This window comes from Python bivittatus, unplaced genomic scaffold (assembly GCF_059951505.1).
Source record: "Python bivittatus isolate LINGU-HERP-01145 unplaced genomic scaffold, Pbiv_v1 ctg000530_np1212, whole genome shotgun sequence".
NCBI lineage: Eukaryota > Metazoa > Chordata > Lepidosauria > Squamata > Pythonidae > Python > Python bivittatus.
This window is the reverse complement of record NW_028277085.1, coordinates 3,800,532-3,822,330: the sequence shown is the minus strand read 5'-3', so window position 1 is coordinate 3,822,330 and position 21,799 is coordinate 3,800,532. Positions and strand designations below refer to the sequence as shown.

Genomic DNA, 21,799 nt, shown 5'->3' with positions numbered 1-21,799 from the left:
CATCATAGTAAAAAATGAAAATCTCATTATAGAACAGTAGTGCATACATTACACTCCTGAAAAGCCAGCTTGTATTTTAACACACTAAAGTTCGGAAGGTTTGTTCATTTGAATTTAAGAAGGTCAAGAGATGCACTAGTGTGATTCTAAAATTTTGATTAGTAGTCATTTTGTAGTGTTCTGGACTTGACTTAATGCTTTGCTTTAAAAAAAAAAAAAGACAAAAACACTGGTGAGAGGCAAGCAGCAGAATTAAATTTCGCAAAATTAAGATAATTGACTTCCCTCACACAACTCTGACGATGCCACCCAGCAAACTCTGAAGGATTCCCACATAAATCACTACACCATCTAGCCATAACTTACCAAGGTTAGGTCACCCCTAGCTCTCATGCCGTTTTTTGTTAAAAATAAACTGTTCCAAAAATAGTGTTACTTGGTTGCTACCATGTACAGATAAGTGGAAAGCTGGCTAAAGAAGTGGGAGTCGGTAACAAGGAGGGGACTGAAAGTCAAGCTTTGCCCATCACCGGTGTACGTGCTAATTGTCCAAGTTTTTGAAAGGGGTCGTTGTTGCCAAGTCAAAGTCAGTGGAAGCACTGCTGCAGGTGGCCCTGCCAAGCTGGCTTCTGAGCAAAGAAAACGGACTTCGAGCTTCACTTGCTGCTGCTTCTAGGCGTAGGTTCCCCCGGTGATGAGCAGCTCGTAGGCAGGATCCCGACTCCTCCTGCAGAGGACGATGCAGGCGCAGAGCATGCCCAGCAGCTACGAGGAGGAAGAGAAGGAAACTGAGTACCGACCAGCATGATTTATCCCAAGAAGTGGCTTTTGGTAAGCCGACTGGGGATGTGCACATGCAGATTCCAATCCACTTTGCTTCAGGACACAGGCTCTACCCTTGATTGTTCTGCAGCACAGAAATACTTTCTACCCTGCAGAACAAGCCCCCTTAAAAATAATCCTGAGTTTATTCTTTGTTTTCACTGTAAAGAGGGTGATGTGCTTTTTTCCCCCTGCTTGTCTCTGCTCTTCCAAGGTTGTCTTGCTTTACAATAGCTCACTTTAGAAGTTAGCTCAGCCAGGAATCTTGGTTGAGCTGCTGGGAGCCAAAGAGGCAAGGGAGGCTACCAAGAGTCCCCTGTGCAATTTCTGCTTCGGCATTTCGTGGCAATAGTGTAAGAGTTTGCAGCTGTGATGAATGGGGGGTGGTGGTGGTGAGTGGGGATGGACCAGTAAACTTTGATCCCGTCCATGGCAGGAAAAACATATTCAGCACAGCCTGGGTAAAACCACAGCTCTCTCTCGCTGAAGAATCCAAAAACACAAGACTCTTAACTTACTTCAAGCTGAACTGATGCGCTTTCTGTGGATCTGGGCCCAGAACTGACACCCCAAACAATACAAAACATTTTGTCACAATTTTCCCCAACTAAAGAGCTCCAATTCCTTGCCAGACTTTTAAAAAACATGAATGTCATTTTGAATGCTTCAGGCCAGTCTGACCCCTAAAGGGAACTAATGGTGCACTGAAAGCAGAGGCCAGAACAACAAAAACTAGGGTAAGTTCCAATTCTAAATCAGTTCAATGTAATCGCTAATTTATGGTGCTGCCTTCCAGTATGGACTATTCACAAGAGCAGACAGACTTGAGCCAAATTAAATTGCAAGCTATGGGATCTTTAATTTTTTTAACCCTCTTCATACTTTAAGGAACAAATAACCATTTCCTTCAAAAAGAAGTGACGCATTTCCCATAAGAAGGAAGATCTTTTCAGCTCCTAGAGGTGTGTAATCATTAACGGGGGAAGCTGTAAAATGGCAAAGTATCTGAAATCACTTGAGTCAATATGTCCTGGCCCTTGTGTGCTTTGTGTCCAATACACTATTTACACAGACCTTGAGGAAACACATGTGAGCTATTAATTCTGGAAATGACCCCATTTTACAAGGACGCAACTGCATTTTTTTGTGCTCCAAAGCTGTAAACGCCAATAAAACATTCATAGGTGGAACTGCCTTAATTACAGCAGCTTGTCAAGGGGCATTTTTGTGTCCAAGCGGAGAACATGAGAAGAGTTTTATTTTCATCTCTACAGTAGAAACCAGAGCGTGCCTGCATCGGTATACTGAATCCTACCTGGATAGCAGCAAATGCCAAGGCTGCCCAGATAACGTACATCATGATCTCCTGGAGCTTCTTGACCACCAACACTTTACATCCCTGAAAAGCAAACAAGTCCATTTGTCGAGTACATCATTTCTCAAGCTTGTTAATGCTGCATTCCGGAACAGCTACAATCCCCCAACGTGTTGATGATATCCACGTAATGCATGTCCTACGAGTCTCTGGAGAACTGCTGCTCCCTGCCTGCATCCTATGGCCACATATACTCTGCTCAAGTGAATGGTACCTTTGGCTCTTTAGTGTGCACCTGAAGAGCAGAAGCTGAGCCCCTGGTCTTTCAGCAGCTGCTGACAAGATGGGAGATCCAGCCAGCCTGTTTCAAAGCAGCTCTCACCCTCTGCAACCTTTCTGCTTTCTTCTCCCACATCCTCAGAGGGTGCTACGAGTAGTACTGGCTGATCCATATTGGAAAACTGAGATTTTATCGTGTTTTTCATATGTATGAGGGCAGAAGTAGTAGTTGTTTCTAACTAACCATGGTAAAGGTAAATAAAAACATACAATATAAATAATATCAAGTGATAGACACTCAGTATCAGCAGTAAAATACAATAATCAAGGTAAGACATTTCCTAATACAATATAATAATTGATAAAAAACAAATTTAATACTACTACTGCCATAATACGCACACACACACATATAACATGTATGAAAGATAACATGCAGTATATTATAAAATGGCTGGGATACTAGTGGAACGGCAGGGACAACAGAGTGCAAAACCAGCACTGAATGCCACCTCTTATAAAGAGTGTACAAATGTCTGAATTCTCCAAGGTGGGAAAAAAAAAATATTTTGGAAACTAATTCCCCTAAAAGGAGGAAGCACATCAGGCCAGAGAGGGGGAATGTCCAAACCATACACAAATGACAATGTGAATTCTCATTAAACACCAGGCCCTTAATTACCAGAGCTGCAAGCTAGGGTGGTATAGTTAACACGCTAGATTTAAATGAAGATTTGGACTTGAAGCTGGCTGATCTTGCACAAACCCTTAGTCTCAATCTAACCCAGTGCGTAAGCCTTTACAGAAAATGTGGCAAAATGAATAAAAGACAGTAACCTCAGAATAAAGGTCTGTGGGACGAGTTAAGCTTCCTGTGCAATTGCTGATGGTGGCTTTGCAACAGCTGAGGGGCACACTGTGGTTTTTCGTTTCTTTGAACCAGGTTGTTGATTCCCAGTCTGTGTAGTTGTGGATCCCACAGCAGTGCAGCTGCAACAGAAGACATTCAGTGAATCAAGACCAGGCACAACATTTATCTAGCGTCAGTACCAAGATTACCCCAAATATCCCTTTGAGGGTGAATTTGCTTTAGAAGAGAAAAAACATTCTAATTATTACTCTTCTCCATTTCCTGCCTCGCTGAATGAGGAATCCAAGTTAATTTGTGAGAACAAAAATGCCTTCTGGATTTTTATATACCATCCCTGAGCTTGTCTATATCATTGCAGAATGCACCAAAGGCAGCTGTGCCAAGCAGAACTGGTTCTGTGCTATCTGATCTGAAGGAAGAACCTTCCAGAAAAATCAGATCCAGGTTAGAACTGTCAGAAGGATTTGGCCATGGTTTGATGCATGCTGAAAGGCTGTCTGGGAACAGGCTGTTACTTTTACTTTCTGCCTCTCTTCCCCTACACACAAGGGTTTCAAGTAGAACAGGTCTACCATCTATTCACAGGGAACAATTCATCCCCACAGAATGTTTGGAGGAAGGATGACAGCATATCTTTTATTTTCAATCATCATCTAATTCTGTCCTACCACATGGCACTCTCCCTTTTCAAAATGATTCATTTTAACTGTTGAACACAACAGAGGCTAGTTTCAAAACATATGCAGTCATCTCGTCTGGAAAACGTCAGATTTCTTCCCCAGCAGCATTTCTACAAAGTCTCCCCTTTCCCCAGAGGTTGTTCTCCAATCCGTTTGAGGAATCGGCACATTGCAAGGCTTGTTTCACCATTTTTTCCCTCAGGAGGTTCTTGCCTCTTCATGTACCTTCAAACAAGCAGGATTTTCCTTGAGGGGAAGGAGAGCATACTCTAGCCCCCAGCAATTTTGAAGGATGATTTAAAAATGTATAAAATCAAATTACACCAGAAATAAGATTAAAAATAAAATATCTTAAGATATACATTGTTTAATAAATGAAAGGAATCACATGTAAGCAGTAGGTGTGATACACATTTTCAGTACAGATAATCCTTGCTTAGCAACCACAATTGGGACTGGCAACTCCATCGCTAAGCGTCGTGGTCGCTATGCAGAAAATCACTTGACTGCTACAGGCTCCCATTACCATTCAGTCGTTAAGCAAATCACTGTGGTTGTTAAGCGAGACATCACATGACCGCAACTTGTAATTTTACTTCTGCATTCCCCATTAATGGCTTGTGGCAGTCAGGAAGCATGAGAATGGTGATCATGTGACCACAGGATGCTGTGATGGTCATAAATATGAGGATTGGTCGCAAAGCTGCTTTTTTTAAAACACCATCTTAACTTCAAACAGTCATTAAACAAGGCATTCCGTAAGCAAGGACTACCTGTATCAGTACATGCAGCATAATCTGGTTTCCAGCCCCCAAAACTATGCCCAATTCCCACTAAGATCTGGGCTTGGGCCATGCTGCTTCCAACTACAGTGGAAGAGGAGGTGTTTTATGGGTGAAACAACCCTCAACAAAGAAAGAGACATCAGCAAGAAGCATCAAGAGAGCTTCCTTATACCGTACAGTGGCTGTGTTGTCATTAGAAGGGCCTGCACATATAGAAACCAGCTTTTGTACATTTGGCACCACAGGTACATTTGATTTAAAATCTCACCTGCCTCTGCACATAATCAATTGCACGACTTGCAGCATCCGGGTTTGTCCCATTGTACGTGTCATACACTTTCTTAATGCTGTGATCAACTTCGGCCTCCACCTGTTAGAACAAACACAGATGAAGATCTATCTCTGTTGACAGAAGAAGCGGAACAGTAGCCTGCCGACCAAACTGACCAAGTGACATGCAGAAATGCTTTATATGTGGTTGGCTCTATAATGCTTCTTGAGTGCTCTAGTTTGTCTTCTTGAAATTTTCCTGGCAAATTCTGTGTTCTGTGTCCCACAATTCTAGAGGGACAAATGAATTGAATGCTGGGGATTTCCTCCTAGTGAGGCTTGTTGGCAAAGTCTTTATGTTCCCAGACACTGTTAAAAGTAGCAAAGTTCCTGGAGATCTACTTCAGAGCGTTTTCTGCAGGACTTCAAGACCTTTAAAAAAGGGAAGGAAAATCTCTGTCTGTAATCCTCATCTAAAGCATTCAACCTCTTTGTTTACTACATTATTTTTTATTTCTTTAACATTTTGATTACTTCTGAAGAAGCATGCCACTTTTAATTTAATCCAGTATCTTCCTACTATTTTGCTTAATAGAACCACAACTTGTATCAAACCTTGAAGAAAGCTATCAGAGCTACTTAGGTATCCATTTCAGCACTTCAGAACAGAGGTGATTACCTTTGCTCTGTAGATATAACCCAGAACAACGACTACCACTTCCGTGATGAAAACCAATAGAAGGATGATCACAAACTGGAAGAGAGAAATAAGTTCATGTTCTTTCACAAGAATAACAGGATACTAATTTTCAGTCAACAATGAATATATCCGCATGATTGTTAGTGCCTGAATTCATTAATAATCTAAGGAAACAAGATCAACATGTTAAATTAAGATTCAGGGAAGAACGATGTGCCAACCATTCTATAGTAATTCGAGCTAACTTGATCAAAATAAGGGTACATTACAACCAAACTTTAGACTTTTTCTTAATCTAAATGATTCTAATATTTACACACAATCAGCGTTGTTTGTCCTTTCCTTGTTTGTCCTTTCCTTTCGGACTAAAAGTGGTAGCTGAATTTCAACCTCTCAAATAAAAAGCAAACTGCTTTGAAGGAGGAACACTTGCTTTATATTAAATGCTTAACGTAACTGACTTGCATCATAAACTTTTTACAGAGGATAAAAAAACACAAGTTTTCCTGCTGCATGATTTTAAGGAACGAAGCTTAATGCTTCAAGAATGCTGCCACTTCAAGTTCTATACAAGGATGTACAGAGTCTTTGGGGGCTGGGCAGCATACAAATTTAACAAATTTAATAAATAAATAAACGCTCCTGTGTCTTGTATTTAGATGAAAGCAGACACTGAATTCACTCCACAGCCCCCAACTGAAACTAACTTCATCACAGGTGATTTATATGCAACAGTGTTACTTTAAGTTCAATCATTCTCACAATGCATGTTGTCATAGTTGTAGCTGAGAAAGAAATGTTTGCAAACTGAAACTCAATGATGCAGCTATCTGTAACAAAAATACACTAAGCAACTTCACTTCTAGTACATGGGGATTTCAGAGGAGCTATAAGCCAAGGATACAGTCTAGCTTCTGCCAAATGCAAATAATCCATGAACCAGATCTAGGCACGGATATTTTGGCTGTGGGCCGACTCCCTTCAGGTGGGGGACAAAAGCAGACTCTCTAGCTGAACCATATTCTTCAACTTAAAATGACACAGCAACAGCAAGCTATAGTAATACCAACTAGGAAGTCAACTATCATATGGACAGGATGGGGAAGAAGAAACAGGGACTTATGGGACTGCTTTTAGTTATCAGGAGGCCAGCATGACAACGTAAGAAGCTAAACTGCTCACCATGTTCTTAATTGTCAACTGTCTGCCCAATTTCCTCCCGTGTTTTTGTTTCTGTGATTTCAACATGACCAAGCCACTGTCTGCAAGTCTCCTTTATAGTGCCAAGGTCTTAAGGTATTTGAAGGTGTTTATATATTAACCATCTAAAGAACTGATAAAAACAACCAAGTTCCTTGTTTTGCGGCTAAAGGATTTTTAAAAAGTTCACACTGTTTAAAGGCTGTTTTATTGTTCATATCACAAGAAAAACATAAAAGGCTGACTACCTTGTAAGATGGCAGAACAGCTCAGGACTGGCTACATTAATCTACCATGGCTCTCTTGCATTTCAGAGTTTGTTTTCTTCCCCCCTAAACTAGAGATGCCTGAATGGAACCTGATATGCCTTGTAGGCAGGCTGATGCTTTACCCATGAATAAGGTGTTCAATGTCAAATACAGCATTCTGCTGCTTTAACCAAGTTACAGTAAGCTACAGGAGCTGATGTTGCATATTCCAAACACGTCAAGCAAAAGTATACAAAGTTGGTTGAGGATCCAGAAAATATGGTTAAGCCCGTAAAACAGGAAATTGTTTCCCAATATTAAGCTTACCGTGGCGAGACCACAGCGGCTTTCCCGGATTGTGGCACAGCAGCCAATCAGACCAATGATAAAGAGAAGTGTCCCCACTGCTATGATGACCACTGCGGGGATGAGCGTATAAACATCTTCAAAGAAGTGATCGTAGTCATCGTATGTGATAAACACGTAAGCTCCCACATAGCACAGAATGCCTGCAGCTGCCTATAAAACAAAACATAAAAAAAAGAAAAGCGACTCAGAAGATGTTCCTTCATATACCATAAAGACTGTCCCTTATTTTGTAAGTTAAAATTTGGGAGAGGGGGATTTGGGGGAGGAGGATTTTTCTGTTATTCCATGTTTTGTAATTCACATTATGCAATTCCATAGATGGAAGCACAACCTGCTTAAAGTTACAAGCGAATGGTTAAACATGACAGCAACTACGGCCTATCATTTGGATCTGTATGAGAACGCCACTGATACTCCTGAATTTAATTTTTTATTCAATATGAGTGGAAATAAGGACTGGCAACGTAAGTGTTACTACCCTAACTACTGAGGAGAATATTTTCAAACATCAATTGACCCCTTTTTTCTCTCTGTCTTTTACTGCAGCTAAGACAGGACCAGACTTAAAATTCATGCCACTCATTTCAAAGTATGTTCAGAGGGAAACCTTTTTCTGTCCTGGGAAGGAATTAAAAGCACATGGCAACAGTCAAGAAGCTCTATTTGCAGAAAAGCATAACAAGGCAGGAACACTTCATTTCCCTACACTGTAGAGAAGCTCTATCAACTCATGATTATGGGTTAAATCACACCACCTACGTTGTCAAAATTCTTATCAACAGATCAGAAAGAATGCAGAGACTTGTACAAGCTTGCATGCAAGTAGTCCCACGGTCACATCCCGGACTAGGTTGGAAAAGACTGCCAGTTAAGCCTTAGAACTGTTGCCAATTAGACGTTATTCAGATGGAGGAAGCAGTTCACACACACTATGCCACAAATGAATCATGGTTTATTGAACAAATCACCACTAACTGGCACTAATATTATATCATAAACCACTGTTTACAAGCTATAATCACTAAGTTCACACAACACAATACTGTTAGCCAGACTGAAAAGCCAAGCCAACCACGTGTCTTAGTGTTCTGCGTGAGCCAACCAAGGTACAGAAGGTTCGGATATGTGGTGTCTAAGCAAGGACTAGTAAGATCCAAGATTAATTCAGCAATGATTCATCAGTCATGCATGAATCAGTTGTTGGGGCTTTTAATCTCCCCGTTTATTTATAGTATTGTGACAGTAACATAAATGGAAAGGACTCATTCCCATGAGCACCAATCAGTACAGCCAGTGGTTTTTCTACACTGTCAACTAAGAGAAGGAATTCAAATTTTTAGGGTGCAACATTTTAATAAGAACTTTTGGAGTTGAGAGCCATCCAAGAAGAGATGGGGAATACTATAATTATTAACTGTTGCCTAGCAATGGAGCATGAAAATAGCTTGTTAATGATATCATCTCCCTCACCATTCAAGATGCTTGTTGGTGAGAAACAAAGGAAAGCCCAAAAAGGTTCTTGAGCAGTCTCCTTCCTCTCTTCCTTCTGTACTTTAATAACATATCTGCATTTTTTGCTATCACAGAGAAGGTCATGCTCAGATTATCAGGTATTAATTTATTTAGGCACTAATTTATTAGAATTCATTAGAAGAAAAATTAATTCTAATCAATTTATTGTACACCATTATATAAATCAATAAACATTTAACAAAAAATTATCTTGTTCAGATCAACTAAAAAAGACATAGCATCTGTGACTTTGCATAATTGCAGTACTGCAATCAGGAGCATCCTATGCAGGCTTTTGTTTCTAACAATTATATACAGATTACATTTTTCCTGTTTTTACAGCTAAGCATAATGTATTCTGCTCATGGCATCTCCTACTTCTGTATCTCTGAACTACTAGAGAGTGTATTTGACAATTTTTATGTCTTTTCTGATAAACTAATTAAAAACATCCTCCCTAAGATGAATTCTTCTGGACATGACCAAAGGCCTAGCCAGATCAGTGTTTGGTTTTCCTTACAGTGGCTGACCAGAGTCTCTGGAAAGCCAACATGCAAGACTTTCTTCCACTGTCTCTCTCAGCAACCGGTGTTCCAAAATGCAACATTTTTGACCATCAGGACTGGAAAAGAGGATAGAAATTATCAACATCAGTCAGAATAGTTATCAATTACAAATGTATTTCGCTTTAGAAAGCCCCACTCTGTTAAGGGCTGAGATAAAGTACCTCCAATGCATGGCAATGGAAGGGTAGAGCAAAAGAAAAGAGAAAGGTATGCAGAGAGAGAATCCCAACAATGCCCTTATTCTCTGCTATTCTCCATCACGCAGTTTTGTAATCTGAACTGAATCTTCAGCACTACCAAGTTCCTGGATTGTTCAAAAGCAAAGGAGCACCTTCCAAGATGGTTATGCAATTCAAAACTGCTATGAAAAAGTATCCAGGGAAATGCCTAGATCAACACATTTACTGATGCATTTCAAGTAACTATGGCCCATTGTTCCCAATGAAGGACTCTCCAAAATCACGTTCAAATTACATTTGGTGAGAACATTAGTAGCAGTTCTCAAGTTTCTATCTAGTAATAATTCATGGGTTCAGAGCCCAATGAAACATGTCTAATTCTGTTCATCTATGCAGCTATAGGCTTTAGTCTCATGGTGAAACTGCAATAGAGATGAGCTACGTATATGTGTGGCAGTATTAATATGTTTATTTTTCTAGAAAACAGCAACTCAAGGTGGCTCAGGTATAGTTTCTACAACCTGATTCAAATTTGCTACACGCTATATGAAAATTACCTTCGTCATACTGTTAAACATACGTTCAAATAAAATAAAATCTTAAGCACGTTGACTGATGAAAAGCTAGGAGGGAACATGTTCCTTTTATGAAACGAACAGGCCACTCAAATCTATTTGTTAATACAAAGAGTCCTACTGAATCAAGACTAGTGAGGTTTTCTCACAGCAGTCGACCAAGAGACTCAGCTACTTCCCACCCCCCAACAAGACAGGAAGCAACAGCTCTCTGCTTGGCCACACCAGCAACTGATAATTCAACATCATATGGGCTCTTGTGACTAACAGCTGCTAACAGACCTATCTGTGCTCAATTTCATTAATCTCCTTTTACAGTTATTACATGTTTCTATTACATTTACAGGATTGTACAGCCAATCCATCAAAGAATAATAAATAATAAAGATTCCAGCAGGGAAGCTCTGTAAGGCTTGTGGCACCTTAAAGTCTTGCAATTTATTATTACATAAGTTTCCATAGGTCACAGTCCACTTAGATGCAAAGAAAGATGAGAAAGAATCTGTGCATCTTATAATACATTATTCCTTTATTTCCTTTTACCACATTTTGGCACAGTGACTTCTGTAAATCAAGTGATGTGAATCTTTATGTTTTCAATCTTTGCCAATCAATTTCTCTAGATATGTCTTAGTTCTCTTATTTCCTCAACTTAAAATAAAAGCAGATGAACTGTAATAGCTGAGTGACTCTACAAGTACTATATTTTCATTCTAAAGGCTAGTTCTCATACAAACATTTTGGCAAGCTATGTGAAAAATTAGCAGCAGTCATTAGCTTGAAATATACCACATAATTCACTTCAGGAATACTATAGTCACAGAAAATGAACTTAGAAAAATGCCCTGGCTATTTTTTTCCAGTACATAAACTACTCTGTGAAGAAAAATCTATATTCTATGCCACTGTCTTTTTAACGTACCATTTAGTACCTTCAGACTGATTTAAGATGGTTTAAAAGTACTTTCTGCTCACTGCCTTATTTTTGCATTCCACTGTAGTTTTTAAAATACAAGTAGCCTTGTTTTAAATTTATTAGTATTTAAGCATTTGTTCAACACATGAAATTTCATCTTGCTTACGTCAATTCTATTCAAAATTGCCTTCATGTTCTAAAAACAAAAATCAGAACAAATCAGAAAATCACATGCATTTCCACATACAGTAATTGCTGAGTCTGCAGTTACATTTCTGTTTTTGCAAAGCACACAAATCTTATTCATAAGATTTATCAAGAAGTCCAAAATTACACAATCATACAAAATATGTTTAGGTATTTTATAATACTATCTTAAAACCTCAACATCTCCAGAGATGACTCTTTTAACACATAATTGTGCTGGAAACTCTGCAGACACTTCTACTTCCTAGAGAACTTGGCCAGACTCTCAAGTGTGTGTGCTCTGCCACAAAGGAAAGTGATATCTAAAGCAGGTTTAACTGCCTTTATCTGAATGCAGTATCTCCTTTAAATGCAGTTTAAAAATGTGCTTCCATACATCGATCACTACTATAGTCCACATTATGTGAAAGAGACCTCCCAGTTAAAAAAATTCATTCAGACTAATCTTACATAAATGTATCATCAGTAATCAGTAGCAGTGACGATGCTGAAATAGAAGTAAGGGGACACAGTTTCAATGTCACCTTCAGTCATGGAAGGCCCTGGCTAACTTTAGACCAGTCACTTTCACTCAGCCCAATTTACTTCACAGGGTTCTTGTTACAGGCAAAATGGAGGAAGAGGTGCTCTGCAGGCCATCTTGAGCTCTGAAGATAAGATGGGATAGGAACCCGACAAATAAATATAATTAAGAGCCTCATGAACATTAAAGTGAGCAAGCTGCCAGAGCTTTCCAATTCTTTCATAGCATTTCAAACGTGCAGTCAAAAAAACAGAAGATCAACCAGGTCTTTACCCAATATTTACATGTATCAAAACAAGAAAAACCTGTTAAGAGATGTATCTATGGGAAAATCACTCAACACTGAAAAAGTTGGACAGTAGCAACAAACTTTTTTTAAAAAAGAAGTATTACTCACAGCAATATTATTTTTGTTTTCATAGTGTTAAGGCACCCTTTGCCCTTTTCTAATGCCTATTTTAAAATAGCTGGGACAATGAATCTATAATGACAGGAACTTAAATTCCAGCTCATCAGGTCCACAAGCTTGTACTGTGAATACTATCATGTTTTGAAACTATATTATTTCATGCAATCAGGTCTTACTGATCCCATGTTCATAGTATGCTGTTCTTCTATTCTACTATCCAGATTAACTACACTGTTCTCTACTAACATACTTGTACCATTTTAATATGTGTAATAGCAAATGCAGAAAATTTGGACTGTAACAGCTTTATTGAAATATCAAGGAAAAAACTGAAATTTGTCTGGAAAGAGCTCATGTAAGTGACAAATATGGCCATCCTTGAGAAATGTGGGCACTCTGGTCTGTGCTGGCCCTTTATTTATCCATTCATATTTCTCTAGCCTGGGATTAACCCCAGAAGTTAGATATGTTGCTAAGCAACTGCAGTGGGCTTATGTTCTTGGTCTTCAAACTGAAGAAAGATAAGCTGAAACAAAATGGAAGCTAGATGGAAGAGGCCCAGATGGCTTCCCAGGAGTGGATCAGCCTTCCTTGCTGCCTCTGGTAGCACTGTTTACTATTCACCCTTACTTATCCACTTCTTATATATACAGTATTCCTTCAAAGTTAGGAAATGAAAATGATATAACAGTACAGAATCACTGCAGTATCTTTGTTGTTGTTGTTTAGTTGTTAAGTTGTGTCCGACTCTTCGTGACCCCATGAACCATATTGCGCCAGGCCTTCCTGAGTTTGCTCAGTATCTTAGGCATAGTGTAAAGCTCAAATGACAACATCACTAACTAGGAGAAAATTTACTCTTGTAACACCACATACAGCAATTTTCGATTAGTCCTGTTCTTTAGCAATTTCTGTGATCTTCCACACACAGTAGAAACAGAGTCCTGTTCATCTATGGCAACAACAAATCAGGAGTCTGGTAGCACCTTTTCAGATTAACAAATTTTATTAAAAGTCATAAGCTTCTGCATGATGCAGCTCAATTCATCACTCTATGCATCCAATGAAGTCAGCTGCAGCTTCCAAAAGCTTACGCCTTTAATAAAATGTGCTAGTCCGAAAAGGTGCTACCAGACTTTGAAATTTCCTTCCAGGCACTGAATAACAAGGATCCATTTAGGCCATCAAGACCCCCCCCCCACCACAGGACTCGAGATTAAACCCTCCCCAACTGATGGCTTCCTAGCCTCTACTTGAACACATCCAATGAAGGGAGCCCCAGAATAAAAGACTGAATCACACAACTGTAACACAGCCTTTCGCTCCTGCAAGCAAACCTCCCTTCTCTTTCCAAACCCTTTCATCTCCTTCCCAAACATGCCCACATATTCAAGGGCCAGATTAAAGCCTGGGATGGCTGATCTACTTTAAGGATGAGCTGAATGCACAGCTAAGCATGCTGCAGCCTTAATAAGGATGAATCCTGCTTTCATCCTAATGGAAACCCTGCTGTTAAAAGCAGAAAAAACAGGGATGTTGTTTGAGGGAAGAGTGAGAACCAAGAAAAGAGGTGGTGTCTTTTCGTCCTTGGTCCAACTCCCAAATCAAATCCGAGCTCACCATTTTGGAACTCCTCAACCGGCGGATCCTTCGGGGTACTTCTATAATAAATCGAAGTTTGCACACCAGTCCCTCCCGACCCCAATCCCATTTTGTGGGTTCTGTGTCCCCCATTCCAGAGACAGTATCTCTACTTTTTGGGGTCACAAGCCCAAGATGCTCATCTTGCCTCCCTTGGGGGGGGGCTCCCTTTATTTCTTTACTGCAACCACCGACATGCTGCAGAGAAAGATTCAAAACAACGGATCAGTTGACAGAATCATCCATCCATGATTTTGGAGGGGACCTTGGAGCTCGATCTTGCCTCCTACTGCCTTGGGAAGAGGCATATACTGTATAACAACAACAACAATTTTATTAAATTTAGATGCCGCCCAACCCCCAGCGACTCCGGGCGGTTCAGACAGCTCTCTCCCAAAACGCTGTAAAGCAGGGGTGGCCTGGGCACTGATGGATTTTATTTACGTAAAACATGGGCACAGCCGCCCTTTCGATTAATTAATTAATTATTAACAACAATAAAGCCAACTCTGGGTGACTCACAACCAATAAAACCAACAACGATAAACTCGAAACAGAAAAACCTGGTGCCACCACCACACTTCCCTGGGGGGGTGTTTGAGGGGATCAAAGAGGGGAGGCGTCAAGGAGACTCAAGCCCCCCCACGGGACCCTCCTCTCTCCCCCCCTTAAGGGAGCACCCGGGGCTCCTCCATCCCTCCCCCGCCCGAGTCGCCCCAAATGGGGCGACCCTGGGCCGGGTTCGCACGACCCTCCCTCCCCGGCTGGAAGGAGCGGGGGCTGCCCGACGCCTCGCCCACGGGCTCCCCGGCCCCAACCCCGCCAACGGACGGAAGGGGAACCGGGGAAAGGGCCCCCGACGCGGGCGGGGAGGGAGACGAGGCCGCCCCCCGCCACCTCAGAGCGAGGCCTAGTCCCGAAGGGGGCGAGGGAGCGACGGCGAAAGGAAGGGGGGCCCTGCGCGAGCTGCCCGGGCCGCCTCACCCAGAAAATGAGGTTGAGGAAGACGAGGACGGTCTTGGAGGAGGTGATGCCGCACTGCCCCATGGCCGCCGCCGTCCCGCGGCCTCCCGCCCCGCTCGGGCCGCCACAGCCGCCTCAGCCGCCGCCAAGCTCCGCCCCTCAGCAGACCCGGATGGAAGGCGGAGCCGTTTGGTGGGGGAGGGACTTAAGATGGCCTCCGGCTGCGCCACGTGACGGCGGCCCAGCTTGCGACGCGAAGGGCGGCCCCGCCTGGAGAGCCGCCCGGCCCACGTGATGCGGAGACACGCCAGTCCGCGGAGGGCTGGTGGGAATTGTAGTCCGGCGGAAACGAAGCCCCCTTTCCTTTGACGCCGGATAGGTTGGGACTACAAGGCCCAGCATTCCAAGCTGGAATAGTTTTTTTTTTTTTGCAATTCCCCCGGGGAGTTTTGCAAGGGGAGGATGCAGGCGCAGCATCCTCTCTGGGTTGCACCTGCAACATTGCTGCGGAGGGGGGACAGAGCGATATTTTTTTATAATCATTTTACAACAGTGTTTTTCAACCTTGGCCACTTTAGGAGGGGTGGACTCCAACTCCCAGAATTCCCCAGCCAGCCATTCTGGGAGTTGAAGTCCACACATCTTCAAGTGGCCATGGTTGAGAAACCCTGCTTTAAAATATGTATTCATATTTAATTCAGAGTCTTTATAACGCAGCAGATATTTTTCAGCCATGCAGAGAATACGTCTGCTTCAACTTCGGCTCTGCATGTAATATGGTAAATAATATCAAGGCAGCATAAGATTCTAGGGATGAAGCCAAAGGAAACACGTCTGGTAACACTGACCCATGACATTCTTTTCCCTTGGAGTAGTAGGTCAAGCAGCTAGAACTATAAATAATGTGAAATCTCCCAGCAGGACACTTTCCCATTTTTATTTTTTAACTTGTCAACTTTGATTGTCAGAAAGGGGCAACACCATACCCAGCCGCTTGGATTGCTTCCAACAGACTATATTTTAAAGTCTTCTCCGTTCTTCAAAGAAGAGTACATCCCATTCCTCTTTTACTTGAACATCAGCTTCCTCTTGGCTGTAATCAGATTATCCCATAAATTGCTCAAAACCATCAGAATTAATTAAAATACAGATTATCCACTATATTGCCCCCCCCGCTTCATGTTATTAATCATTTGATTCCTGAGGTTTAGTTTGAAATAAATTGGAAATAAAATTATCCAGTGAATAAGTTTGGAAGCAGAGTTTGCATGAAGCGACATGCATCTCAGATGGAAGCTGCAAAGTCAAATTAAGGCAAGGGCTTCTTTTGACTTTTCTTCCCGCTTTTATCTTGTTAATCATGACAATGGGCCTTTCTCACAAGCTGTTTGCAGTGATGCTAAAAGCTTGATTGGTGCATGCTCCAAGATAAAATATTTCTCTTTTTTAGCCATGGTTTCCTGAATAAACAAACCATGGGTGGGTTTACACATCATCACAGATCAAACCACCTTATAGCTTAGGACACCATGTGCAGTAAGACATTCTTATATTAAGTAGAGGAAAGGATAAGAAGGGCAATGCAACCATGCACTTCTTGCAAAACACCTCTAAATCGGAGGGGGGGGGATGAATCTTGAAACAATAATGGTATTGATCAATCCAAATGAGTCTGCTTAATTCAGGCCTATGGCTCTAGGTTATGCTGCAGCCTCCAAACCACCTGACCACTCCCTATCCTTGGATGTTGTAGTAGTCCACCCCATGGCTTCTGCAATCTGAACATCTCGGGGAAAAGACTCTGCCGACACCAGAAGCCAGTCTGCCTTGGGAATTGGGAGACAGAAACTAATCTTGATGTGAACATTCTCAAGGGTCAGCAGGCAAGTCAATGAAAAAAAGAATGCAAGTCCTCCCAGACACATTATTCTGGTGGCTTCATGACTTTATGTAGCCATCCCGTAAAGCTTTTTTGTGTTTACACCGTTCATACACCATTCAAAAAAGAGAATAAAAAAGAGACAATAAAAAAAGCTAAGAAGGAAACAAAAGGAGTAGAACACATCCTCTCCAGCAGCCTACACCCAGATAAGCGGGGATTAACCCCAGACAAATAATCAAGCAGCAAACAATACCCTAATCAGGGAATTACCAAGGAGAAAATCACACTCCCACGAAAACTGGCAGAGCAAGCTACTGTATATAAACAGGGAGAAAACCCCACATTCACTTGCACTTATGATGTTACCTAATGAAACATCTCCAAGCTCAGAGAGCACCAAGGACTCCCAGTTCAACCCTGAGCTATCGATAGTCTCGTATATTGGCTTCTTTGTGTGATGAAGGAAAAGGATATATTGCAACGAATTAGACCACATGAAACCGTTTTCTGCTCAGATCCTTGGGCCACGTAGCTTAAGTCTCACACTAACACTTCACCTCATGTGAACACAGCCTAAAGCAGTTTGATGGTTCTGACAGATGAACTTCTTTAAGAGATGAACAGGTAGAACGAAATGCCAGAACCACCCAGTGTTTTCCAACCTTATTAAGCTACAGCTCCCATTGGTGATTGGGAATCAGATATAAAGCTAGACTTATTTAGAGGAATACCAGCAGCTTTTGATACCATCAGTCAACTAACTTGCTGAACTGGTTTTGCACGTTGGGTTAGGAATCGCACCGGTTTAACTTTTACTGCAGGAGCAGTTTCAGAAAATTTGCAAGAGTTCTGTTTAACCCCCTAACATTTGAGCTATGTCATCATGGTAGGAGAGCTGTCTCAATTCAAGATAAACGTGTTAAAATAGCCATACAGAAATCCAGAGGGGAGTGTACCCCTGAACACAATTATCAGGGTTAACCAGCCAGAAAAGGCTGTTTCCATGCAGCTATGTGACCATATGGGAAATCAGATGATGGATCAGGAGAATCTTGATCAGTTCTAATAGGGTCAAGTAGTTTACTTTCCCCTTTACTCCCAAATTCCATCTTAGATTTGTTTTAATTCCAAAGAAGAGAACTTAAGCGACTACTGGACAGATTTGAAAAGAAAAGAAAAAAAAGAAAAGAAAAGAAAAGAAAACCTCATCAATTTGCAACCCGGGACATTTAAGATGGCAGATCTGAGCTGCTGAGCTACGCTGTGCCTTGCCTCCTTGTGATAAATGTTAATTATATGACCAGGCAGACTGGGTTTTTAAAAAATACATCCTTCCCCTCAGCTACTAAGGCTTCTTCTCCTACACGTACACCGTCGCATTTAAACAGATTCTTTTGTGCTCAGAGAATAATCCATCAAAGTGCAGGAGTCGGATTATCCCCTCTGAGATATCTCAGATGCAGTCAAGCCCCTTGAAAAAAACAAAACAAAGCCGAGGGAATCTTGGCATCCAACGCTGCAAACTGATTTTCTCCTGGGCGGATCTAATGCAATACCTCCTCCGGTGGGGGGCCGGGGGGGAGAGATGTATTCTTCTTTCCTTTTCCAAGTTATCCCCTCCTGTGATGGTGACAGATCAATTTGCAGCTCGAATTCCCCAAACGCCCCTTTCCAATGGCAAGTGGGCTGAGAGTTCTCTCCAATTCTTAGGGCAGAGTATTTTTTCCTTCTTCTTTTCCTTACACAAAGAGCCTTTTGGGGTTTCACCAAGACCAAGTAGCAACCATCACAAATCCGGGGGCATCCGTCTGGGAGCACTGTATAAATATAACCTGGTGCCTGCCTTCTTTTTTTGACACAGAACAATATTCTACTCCCAAGCTTCCCGGGAAGGGGCGGGTGCAGTTTGAATAAAAAGGCTGTCACTGATCCATAGCTATTGGAATAAGAATGGAGAAACGCTGAGCATCCTCTAGGGCAGGAAAGCCACCATGACCTTATGTATAATCAAATCCTATTTTCCTTCATTTTTATGGGGCTTTAGATCTCGGCCAGACGTGTTCTAAGGGTGCCTACCTATCGTCAGTTTACATTCCCGGCATCTGCAAGCCGAGTTTGCCCAGGGCGGGAAACCATCCATTGGTTTCTTAATGGGGTTTGCTGCACAAGATACCATGCCTGAGTTGGCATCGTATGCTCGGCTGCAGCTGGCTGTAAGCCTGGTTTACGGACGATCCACTGGCCGGGGCCTCTTGCACTGTGATTTGGATGGCCAGCAAGAGGGCAAAGGCTTGTATTTTCACTTTCCACAGGAAAATTGTTGTCTTTTCTGCGGAAAAGGGACATTGGGGTGGAGTGGTGAGCCCTCATTCAGAGAGGGTGCAGCAGGATAGGGCAAATTATTATAAGACAGTGTTTTTCAACCTTGGCCACTTTAGGAGGGGTGGACTCCAACTCCCAGAATTCTGGGAGTTGAAGTCCACACATCTTCAAATGGCCAAGGTTGAGAAACACTGTTTTAAAGAATGGGGGTATTTTCATATGCCGTATACCTACTGGCTGGAAAAAAAAAGTACAGATCTTTCTATAGGAATGAATGTGTCCAAGATTGTAAAACTGTTTGCAATTTGGTCGGATCTGTTTCAATGCTCCATCAATGTATACAGAAATGGGGAGGGAAGGGGGGGGGTTGCAGTTAAAAATATAGAACGAGCATCAATTTTCCCAGCAGGGAACTGTCACACATGGCTATAATTAATGTAACAAAAGAAACAAAGATAAATGGATCTAGTTAACAAGGTAGTAACAGGGAAAGGTATATTTGTGTTAAATGAAGTCCATACACAATAGGAAAACAGGAGAAATGTGTCGCAGGGCAGAGAGTTTTCTTTCTGCCTCCTCTAGATGGCGCCCTATCAATACATTTGGAATGAACATGAATTGAAAGGCAAAACAAATCCGAAGAGCGGCTGTATTTCAATGCAGTTACTTAAACACATAAAAGAAATCTTGCCTAACTTGGTATTGGATTACGATTTGAATGAGTTGCCTTTTCTTTGCAACCTGAAGAAATGGAAACAGATTTAAAAAAAAAATCTGAATGTTCATTGGAGACGAAGCTGAAATTATGCTCCCTCTTGAATCAAGATGCATGTTACGATCCTTGGCTTAATCACTTGGGCCATTAGCATTTCTTCTCTTGCCTTCCCCAGCATGGTGGTAATATTTATAATAACAGTGCAGTGTTTTTCAAACTTGGGAACTTTAAGATGTGTGGACTTCAACTCCCAGAATTCCCCAGCCAGCATGCTGGCTGGGGAATTCTGGGAGTTGAAGTCCACACATCTTAAAGTTCCCAAGTTTGAAAAACACTGAGCGAGGATAAAGAGGGTCTCCCTGTTCTGTAGCATGTTACGTTCCTGTGAAAGCTTTCATACTCCTTGGACTATTTTAAACCTCCTTTTTGCTATGATCTGTGTAGGAATATAATACAGTGATGATATTGTGGCAGAAGCCTCCATGCTTACGAGAAGATTTGGAGAGATCCTTTAAATCCTAAACCCTAAACAACTTCATCTGGGAGTGACATCCTACTGAACATTTTGTGGGACTTACTTTAAATCAATATTTTCAGTATGCATTGATTACTCCGTAATACCAAAAAAAATGTATGCCTCATGTTAAAGCTGCCCCCAACTGAGATGGTCCAGAACAGGCAAAACAATGTTTTTTTGTAGAAAGCATACTTGTATCAGGAAAATTGCTGTGCCTAAAGATTGTGATGGTCATGGAAGAAAACAGGTTTATCAATAAGACTGCTGAAAAGGAGATGGAGGGTGCAGGTGCTGTTGCCATCATGTGCTTGCAGACTTGCTGAAGGACTCCATTTGCCCACTTTGGAGATGTAATGGGCTGTGAGAATAACCTTGGGAGACAGGAGGAAGAGCTACAGCCGGGGCAATGGTTGGACGAGGTAGCTCAGCCCTCAGAAGCAAGCAAGCACCTCAGAAGGGACTCTTCCTCATTTTCTGGAAAGTAAAAGTAAAGGAGGGGAGAAGGCTTTTAGACCTGCAAGATTCTGTTACTGTAACCCTACAATGAAGGTAGCGTTAGCACTCATGGCTTGGTTTCCTGTCTGGACTACCTCAAAGGGCTGAGAGGGGAATGGGAACATTTAGCTACAGAGACCTTTGCTGGGAGGTTCTTACACTTTTTTACTCGAGTAGATACAATCATGTATGTCAACTGCTCCACATCACGATTGCTCAGGGGACAGTGTGGCATTGAACGCCAGTTGATGATGATCAGTGGAATGGAAAGGGTGGGGCATTTTGCCAGTCATCCACCACCCTCCTCAAGAAGAAAATGAGGACAGAGACAAGGATGTTTAGAGAAGCCCTGCTTTGCTCAGGGTGGGAGGACACATCTCTAAATTTCTGGCTTTTTTCCATCTCTGGCAGTTGGACAGGATGGTCAATCCTCCATAACTACCTCATCTCCTTTCATTCAATATGGCTGGCCAGGAGGTCTTAGTTTAGCTTTAAAAAGCCCTGAGGTTGCTGCTGCTAAAACTAATCTCATCTTACCCTCCTCATTAATTGTTGGCTGGGCTTAGTTGATTGCACTATACACTTAAGCATATCATGAGACCAGGACCTACCATTTTTGCCTAGATGTTGGACAAGATGGATTTTTGTCTAACAATGGGACATCGTCAACTTGTTAAGAAATAGTCCCATTAAGTAAAAGTTGTCTTACATTGACTAAGTCTCTAATTTCCTCAAATTTTAAAAACTTAAGTATATACATCTCATAATTAGTGAATAACCACCACAATGCTGAATACTTTCTCATCCTTTGCTTGAGAGTTGTTTTTCCTCTTCTCCT

At 41.8% G+C, this 21,799-nt stretch overlaps 1 protein-coding gene across 1 annotated transcript; it reads right to left on the bottom strand.

The window, feature by feature from the left end:
* Nucleotides 1-198: 198 nt before the first annotated feature.
* On the bottom strand, nucleotides 199-15,208 carry TSPAN3 (tetraspanin 3). Its single transcript, XM_088148387.1, has 7 exons — nucleotides 15,052-15,208; nucleotides 7,498-7,689; nucleotides 5,702-5,776; nucleotides 5,021-5,122; nucleotides 3,254-3,406; nucleotides 2,138-2,221; nucleotides 199-765 (listed from the first exon to the last, which is right to left on the bottom strand). The coding sequence occupies exons 1-7, from the start codon at nucleotides 15,112-15,114 to the stop codon at nucleotides 673-675; spliced, it is 762 nt and encodes a 253-aa protein (XP_088004513.1). The 5' UTR covers nucleotides 15,115-15,208; the 3' UTR covers nucleotides 199-672.
* Between the last annotated feature and the right edge of the window lie 6,591 nt (nucleotides 15,209-21,799).

Coding starts and splice junctions, on each gene's coding strand:
- TSPAN3 (XM_088148387.1), bottom strand. CDS start 15,114: ATGGGGCAGTGCGGCATCACCTCCTCCAAGACCGTCCTCGTCTTCCTC. Junction 2,222..3,253: donor CCACAGACCTTTATTCTGAG/GTTACTGTCTTT, acceptor TTTGCTTTTCAG/GGATGTAAAGTGTTGGTGGT. Junction 766..2,137: donor TGGCATTTGCTGCTATCCAG/GTAGGATTCAGT, acceptor TCCTCCTCGTAG/CTGCTGGGCATGCTCTGCGC.